The sequence below is a fragment of the Cynocephalus volans genome, chromosome 2, assembly GCF_027409185.1.
Source record: "Cynocephalus volans isolate mCynVol1 chromosome 2, mCynVol1.pri, whole genome shotgun sequence".
Taxonomy (NCBI): Eukaryota; Metazoa; Chordata; class Mammalia; order Dermoptera; family Cynocephalidae; genus Cynocephalus; species Cynocephalus volans.
The window spans coordinates 97,244,364-97,253,121 of NC_084461.1; the positions used below are offsets into that span (position 1 = coordinate 97,244,364).

Genomic DNA, 8,758 nt, shown 5'->3' on the forward strand with positions numbered 1-8,758 from the left:
CTTTTCTCTCCACCACTCATTTTTCTATTAAATGATTTGTCTTTTTATCTCAGTGATTTGTTAGGAGTTTTCTTATATTTTACATGTGAATCTTTTATGTCTGTTGCCAATATTTTCTCGCAATTGGCCTCTTGTCTTTAACTTTATGGTGTCTTTTTTAATAGATATTTTATATTTAGTCAAACTGATAAATAATTTTTCATGACTTCTATTTGAAGATATAAAGCAAATTCCCATTTTCTAAGATGTTTATCATGTTTGTTTTCTGTGTTTGCACGTGTTCATTTCCCATTGATTATTTTTTTTCTAAGATGTGCATCTGTGTGAGTGGTTAATGTCTAGATCTTTATCTGGAACTGATTTATGTGAAGAGTGTGAGGTAGAAAGCTGCTTTCATTCAAATACCTGTTCAAAATTCATTTATTGAAAAGTCCATTTTTTTGTCTCTGATACGGAATACTGCTTCATTATGTGCTAAATTCTTTCATAGAGCTATTTGATATTCCTAATAAATAATGCATTACTTTCATTATAGTTTGGTATGTTTTTCCTAATGTTTTACAAAAATTTCTTGGCTACTGGTGAGCATATCTTCCTGAAGTTCTGATTTGGGTTGCGCTAAATTTATAGGATTGATTTGGAGAGGAGTACAATACTGAGTATTTCTCTTCAAGAACAATATATGTATTTATTAAATCAGATCTTTTGTGGGTGAGCTTCTCTTGATTTCATTGGTTTTTTAATATAGTACACTTTTTGATAGACTTATTTCTGGGGATTTTATTTTTATTGCTACAGAAAAATCTCTTTCTCTAATACATTTTATAATTGGCTATTGCTGTCATGGTAAAAGTGATTTGATTTTTATATCCTGATCTATCATAACACCTCAGAACTGTTACTTGTTTTAAAAGTTTGTCAATATATTCTTCCTAGAAAATCCAAGACAATTTTATCTCCTGAAATTGATGAGACTTTATTTCTTATCCGATATTCATATTTTATTCAGTTGTTTGTAGTTGGAATTGCTTTAGCTGTGATCTAGCCCAAAATGTTAGCAGTCCTTAGCACAAATTTTTGTCTTGTTTCTGATTTCAGTTGGAAATACTCTTACTATTTTACCATTAAGAATGAGGCATGCTCTGAGTTTCTGGTAAATATCTTTTCTTAAATTCTATTTTATTACTAATTTGATGCTTTTTAAAAATCTAAACTAGAGGTAAGTATAAAATTTTACCAAGTGACTTTTCAGCTTATACTAAAGGACCAAGATCTTAAATTAGTGTAATTTAATGAATTTAAATTAAAGATTTTTAATATCAAATCATATTTTATTCCTGGTATAGGACTATTTATAAGTAAGATGAAACTGGTCCATTTATCTGTTTCATGGAATTGTCTATCCTTGATTTTTTTTAAAAACTTGCTTAATCAAAGGGGGAAAAAAATCTTGCTTAGTGTCTTTATTACATCATCTTTTTCTATTTAATTTCTTCTATGGTTATTTAATTAATTGGGTTTTCTGTCTCTTCTTAAGCCAATATTGGTAATTATATTTTGCTTAAAAATCAAGAGTTTAATCTAGGTTTTCAATTGTGTTAGTATAAGTTATATGTAGGCCGATGCCTTTTTATTAATTGCTTGGTTGCAAGCAACAGAAGCCACTCATACACAAAAGTGTCTGCAAAGTCCAGGAATAAAATTGTCATAACCTACTGCTATGTCCACAGGTTCCTTGGTCAGTTTCTCCATTTCCCCTTTTTGATCTCATATTGGAACTGCTCAGCAAAGATCTCTCCTCACTCACTGATTCATCAGATACTAATTGAGGACCTATTGTGCACCAGAATTGCTTATTAGTGCTGGGAATGTATTAGTAATCAAAACTTGAGGCAGGCAGTACAGCTGCCAACAGTTCTGAATTTACATATTCTTCTTAAACTAGTTAGAAAGTGATTCTCTTTAAGCAAGTCCTGAAATAGAATTTCAATGAGCCTACTTAAACTTTGAGCCAGTCACTGGCCAGAGGGATTTAGTGCTTTGACCAGCTAAGTTTGGGTCACATGCTGAATCCTGAAAAGGGGGATGGAGACACTCTGCAGAACCACATGGATTGAAATAGAGTAGTTACCCAAGGAAAGAGGGGCTCTGTGATAAGATGAAGGCAGAAGGCAGGCAAAAACATCAAATATCTACTACATTTATGTCTAGAAATGTGGTACTTCTTCCTGAAGAATCAGTTTTATAGGTTTCTTACCCAGGATCTGGAGAAGCATTTTTTAAAATTTTTGTGCACTTGCAAGTTTTATGTTTTAAAGTTGCTAAGGGTGGGGAAAATGTAGAATGATTGAAATACATACTCTTGTGTTAAGGAGCATGTTAAGCAAAAATTTCAGAAGGTTATTGGTTTGGGCTGAGCCCTTGCACTAGGCCCCAGCAGACCAGACCAAACCAAAATGGAGTCACTCATGCTAAATGCCACATAAACTGAAACTTTAAGGAAGCAGATAGATCCCAAAACAGACCAGTTTTTTTCCTGAAAACAGGAGATTCCAGTCTACCTGAGTCAGCATAATAAGAAAGCCCCCTCTGCTTTAACCCTTACAAAACTGTAACTTTATGTTGACCAATCAGTTTTTTTTCCCTGTTGTTCCTTTTCCTTGGTCCCACTCTACAAAACCCTCTGTTCTGCTATTGCCCCATGGAAGCATTCATTCTATTTTGTAGAACAGAGGCTGCCCCCATTGAATTGCAAATAAAAGCCAATTAGATATATAGCTAAATCTGTTGAAATTTTGTTTTCTAACAAGCTAAATTGGCGTTGTAGTCAAAGTGCACGTGGAGAGTCAGGGCATTGAGACAAGGTCTTACTTTATGACTGCCTGCAAGGCCAGTGTTAATATATTTAAACAAAATAGAATGAGAGCTTCTGTGGGGCAATAGCAGAACAAAGGTCTTTTGTAAGGTGGGAACCAGGAAAAGGAGCAATAGGAGAAAAACTGATTGGTTAACATCAAGTTACTTTTCTGTAAGGGTTAAAGCAGAGGGGACTTCCTTATTACGCTGACTCAGGTAGACTGGAATCTCCTGTTTTCAGGAAAAACGATTGTTTGGGGGATGTTTCTATCATATATTATTTAGAACTCTCAATTGCAAGTTACAGAAACCTTTGGTGTTTAAGCACGAAGGGGGGTTATTTAAAGAATTCAGGAATACTGGGTTATCTCATAAAGATAGGTCAGTTTGCTCTCAGGAATTTTTTGTAACCAGGGACTGAAACACTGGGAAACTCGAGAAGTAACCTTTGAATTCTGCTTTTCTTTGCATGCTGCTTCATTCCTTTCACTGTGGACAGACATCCTCTGCAATCAGTGCCTGCTGAAGGCAGTCAATAACCCACTTGATTTGCAGCCTCTTCCTAGAGTCCAAGATTGGGTACTGAGGACTCAAAATTCTCTCTCAGGTCTTCAGCTTCACCATCACTTATCTCACTTCCTTTTCTCCCTCTAGAGCCCAGAGAAGGGGAATCCCTTTGTTTTCTTTCTTTCTGTCATCTCACCATCCTACAGGGACAAAAGAGGGAAGGCTTTCCCCCTCCCACTTCCTGGCTTCACCTCTCTTATAACCCTGTTCTATAGAAAGCTATCATCTCATTGAAAAATCCTATCTTTGAATGTCAGAACATGAGTATTGGCATAGTATTTCACCTTACAATCCTGCAAAAAATGCTGATCTCCTTCCAAGGGTTCGGTTGCCTCAGGTAATTCAAGAAAAGGTGACTGGTATGCTTGGAACAGCAAAGGAAGAACACATCAGTCTTTAAAGTACTTTTCTTACACATACTTCATCATTAGTCTTAATTCAGCAGACTCTCTTGCTACTGTGGATAGTTTGAGAAAATGAAAGTCTCAAGCCAAGATCATTTTCAAAAAAGTGATCCCATAGTCTGAGATATAGATTTGATACAACATAAGGCATACATACCTTGCTACCTTTCCCTCATTATGGCTGAAGCATGATGCTTATGCAAAGGAAAGGAAGCAGTGATATTAGAGGTCACAGAATTGGTCAGTGGCTGTCAAAGTGTGGTCCCCCAATCAGCATCAGCAGCACCTGGGAACTTGTCACAAATGCCCATTCTCAGGCCCCACTCCAGAACTACTGAAGTAAAAACTCTGTGAATGGGGCCCAGCAATGTGTTTTAACAAGCTTTGTTAGTGATTTGAATGTATCTGAACCTTAAAAGAAGGCTGTGAGGCATCAGGTTGTCCCCTTTGATTCTTCCTGGTTCTAGGAAGAAAACTGAAGGAGGGAAAGCAAGGACAAGGGCTGGTCCCCCCATCCCCCCGAACTAAATGGGGTGAAGGAGATTGAAGGTTAGTTTGAGAAATCACTGGATACATTAAGTGGAACCCCAGAGGTGTGGGGCTTGGTCCTGTTTTTTCTGGAGGAGACTATCTTATGGGGGGCTCTATCCTGACACAAGGTGGCCATAGTTGAAGGGTAATTGGTAGGTGACACATTTAGTCAGAAAGAGAGACCTGTGACAGCTCACACAGTTTCCCACTGCAGTGGGTGACATTTGACGGGCTCTGAAAGTTTCCACCTGCTCCCTGAAGAAACAAGGGAGGCATCCAGGAGTAGAGTGCCAACAGGCCTGCTGTGGGGCCACTGTGGTAGGGTGGGCAGTGACCCCACAGCAGAAAGCAAAGGGTTTGATAACTTAGAAAAGCGGGAGGAGAGACAGCACACCTCTACCTCCACGGATCCTGAACAAAGCAGGTGGGAGGGGTGTGGTAGTGCAGAGAGACAGGACAGAACAATTCAGAGACCAGAGGCAAATGGGAAAGGCAGTGGAAGGTTGGTGTGATGAATGCATACTCGCTGTTACCCCGGGATGTGTATAGGCAAATGGGCCTGGAACTGGGTACAAAGGACACTTCAGAGTTATCTGCATTGCTCTGTGTATTTTTATTTTAAATTAAACAAAATAGGATAAAATGTTAACAACTGTTGCTATCTATACATTTTAGGCCTCTAGTATTTCTGCTCTTTTTTTTTTTCCTGCTATTTTTAGTTTTACAAATAAAATTTATTTATATGTATCTAACCATTCGTCCATCCATCCATACATCCTATTACATATATTCCTATGTGGCTGGCCAGTTTTTATTTCCTCTTGGAAGGTGAGCCCCAGAAGCAACAGCTGTGTTTGCTGCCTGAGTCATTGGACCTTCCTCCAAACCCCAGGCCACCACTTGACCTGACCACACTGACTTGGATGCAAGTCCCTGGCATTGGCTCTTTGAGAGGAGCAGGTCAGCACTGAGCCCTGTCTCCGTCTCCCTGCACCTTGGAGGTAGGAGCCCCGCGGAAGTGGCATGAGTCATCTGGCACTGGCTGAGTGGAACTCCTCCAGGAAGTGGTGGGAAGGACAGCTCTTGGCAGAAGAGATCCTCACCAAAGTGATGTGGTAGGTGCCTGAGATTTCCCAGAAAGCGGAAGGAACACTGGGGTGGAGAGTTTCACTCTTCATCAATAAACAGAAATAATCCACTTGCTTCCACATGATCTAAATGGCAGAGACAAAATCTCACATTAGCTTATCTCTTTGCCCTTTACCAGGGCCTGAAGAAGGAAATTACCACCCCCCTTACTGCTGGGAAATGACAATCACTCAACAAATACACCCTCTTGTATCATTTGAAACCACTTTTATCTTTAAAAATTACTAATCCTAAAAAAATTACTCTGTTTTGAAACAAAAGGCCTTTTTTCTTACAATATTTTATGTGGCAAAACTGGACAAACAGTGTTGCCCGGAGGCACTTAGGGTAAACTTAGATCATAGGTGTCTCTCCTTGTTTTCCCACTCCCCGTGTGCCCTGCCTGGCTGGTCTCCTCCTTTGTGCCAACCTGGCACCCTCATTCCCACTGCTCTGCCTCTGCTTGTGCTCTCTCCCTCAGCTGAACTTCCAGATTTGCTGCAGAGTCCATTGCAATGTTGTGCACCCAACAGGTGTTCAATAAATACATAATTGAGTGGTTTTCAAAGAGTGGTTCAGTGTTTTCTGGGAGTCCCTGAAACCCTTTCATATGGTCAGCAAAATATGAAAAATTTTATAATAAGACTTAGTTGTTTGATACTCTTTATTTTCAGTACTTGTATTTCAAGTACAGGAAATATCAATAGATATAATTCATGTAACCAAAGCTTGGTGGGGTCCTCAATAATTTTTTTTAAATTTAATTTTATTTTGTCAATATACAATGTGGTTGATTATTGTGGCCCATCACTGCAACCTCCCTCCCTCTCTCTCTCCCCCCTCCCTCCCAACAACCTCATATCTGTTCGCTTGTTGTATCAACTTCAAGGAACTGTAATTGTTGTCTTCTTCCCTCCCCCCCCCATTTGTGTATTTATTTAATTTTTAAGAGTTTAAAGGGGTCCAGCTGCCAAAAATGTTGAGAATTGCTGCCCTAATTGGCTGGTTAAGGAAACGCATGGCCTCACCAAGAGGTGCTAGCATTTGCTATGCAACACCCAATGCTCATCTCTGAAAATGCCTTAAATCTGATATCAGAAGATATGGATCAGTACTAGTCTTAGATCCTCTGAGAAGGCCAGAGGGGCCAGGGCAGCTTTCGGGTTTTAAGAGCCCATTCAACCTCAGATTTAGCTGGGATCAGCAGTCTACAGTTAGGACTAAATGGCAAACTGGATAAAGCAATTAAGTGATAAATCAAGAATGTTGAAATTGTTAATATAATAAAACATATTGGTCTGGGTGCTTAGAATCGGTTTCAGCTATTTTCAGCAGAAAATAAACTTACTAAGAACATTCAGGATCTTTTCAAATGCTTTGTGGTCTACGAGGCTGAAAACAAGGTCTGGATCATCTCAACTCACTCTCCTGGCTGGTGCTGCCCCTGGGTGCTGGAACCTCTGTCCCTGATGCTTCTGAAGGCTGGAGGTCTCGGCCCCCACCCTTACTGGGATAGATTTCACAGAGCATCGCTTCTCCACAACACTCACAACACCTATTGTCATGTTGATACACCTAGTTGGAACAGTCTAAGGCTTGTGCCTGTACACAAGGTTGAGAGAGGGAGGTTTCAGGTTCTGTATTGGGGATGCAGAGATTTTAAGTGGGGAATTCCCAAGCATAGATATCCCTATGGTATTGGGGATCCAAAGTAGGACTATCCTCCCCTTGGCTACCCAGCACACACCCTTCTTTCATGCTTAAACTTACGGGCAACAATAACAGCAGCAACAATAAAATAGTATCCTTCGTACACATAGAAAAACCTCACCCTTTCCCTAAAAGAAGAAATAATTCTGTATCAGATAATAATATTCAGGTGTTTGTTTGTTTGTTTCTTTCTGGCAGCTGACAGGTATAGGGATCCAAAGTTTATTTAATTTTCTTTTTTATTTCTTTTTGGCGGAAGAATACATTCAAGCTTAAGTAACAACTTACCTTGATGTTCACAAGTAGGAGTTTATTTTTCTCATACATCAAGAAGTCTGGAGGAAGGTATTGTTCACATTGGCTCAATTATGCAATGATGCTGCAAAATACAGGCTTTTTTTCTTTTTTTCCTACGTTCTCTGCTTTATTATAGTAACAAGCCTTTTGTTCCTCATGTCATTTTGTGGTATCAAGATGTCTGCCACAGCTTTGGACATCAGACCTCATAAAACCCTCCGAAGCAGGAAAGCAAGGGGGACTGGGGAAGAGATCTCTGGTCACTATCTAAACAAAGTCTGAATTCTGTTAGAAGGAAAGAAATGGCAGAGCTTGCTGTTACACTGGCAACGGACACTGTCTTTTCATTCGTTTGCCCAAAATTCCTATGCCATTTATTATCTACTAAAGATTATTTTTATGTGAGTTATGCATTGAATATAATTCAAATTAAAGAAATTTGGTGTATACATTATTCATGGTAAAACATTTTAGTATGAAATGAAACTGCATGGATATTAAGGGATGAAAATGGTCCAAATAGCTTGACTTACTCTGGCATATAAAGCTGGTTCACATCTCTGAGTAGCTGTGCGTGATGAACAGTACTTCTAGAATTTGCAGCAATATGGTTCTTAGAAAAGAATCTAGGAGGTGACATTTGTGATAGGACCTGGCTCTGCTCTATAAATTTGTTTTTTTTTTTTTTCAAGAATTTAAAAAAATTTTAATACAGTTCAAATCAGTGTCAGGTTCATTTCAGCTCCTTCACTGCCAAACCTGGGGGCAAGGACTGCTTCAGTTTCTCTGCCTTCTCTTTGTCTGTGATGACCAAGGTATAAAGATATCTGCTGCATCGAACTTTAAATTTCACATTATCTTTATTTTTCTTGATCTTGACGGACTTGGCATCCTTTCGCCTGGCTGTGAGCAGAAAGTCCTTGATTTCCTCAATTTTCCGAGGCATGGTTACGAGGCCCCGCAGGAACTGGGCGCGGACGGCACCGCCCGAGAGATGATCACCGTATAAATTTGTTTTTTAATGGCAGCCCAAATTCCAGGCTTCCTCTGACTTAAAGACTGACACCAGGTGTTCTCACTGCTCTCACCTGTCTCCCTCCACCCACAGGTCCCAACTCTACCTGCGGGAGAGTTATGAGTGTAATCGCTACTTAATCCACTGTTAAAAGAATGTGAAGAGAAGTGAGTCTGGATTGCTTTGATGTGATGGTGATCTTGGGGACAGAGTGCCCTCTATCGATCCCATCTTATTCAGCAAGAAGAAT

The 8,758-nt window shown here is 39.5% G+C and overlaps 1 protein-coding gene across 1 annotated transcript; it reads right to left on the bottom strand.

Annotated features, from left to right (window-relative positions):
* Nucleotides 1-8,174: 8,174 nt before the first annotated feature.
* Nucleotides 8,175-8,493, bottom strand: LOC134370921 (large ribosomal subunit protein eL38). The gene has a single exon (XM_063087860.1). It carries the CDS (start codon nucleotides 8,437-8,439, stop codon nucleotides 8,227-8,229), a length of 213 nt encoding a protein of 70 aa, XP_062943930.1. The 5' UTR covers nucleotides 8,440-8,493; the 3' UTR covers nucleotides 8,175-8,226.
* Between the last annotated feature and the right edge of the window lie 265 nt (nucleotides 8,494-8,758).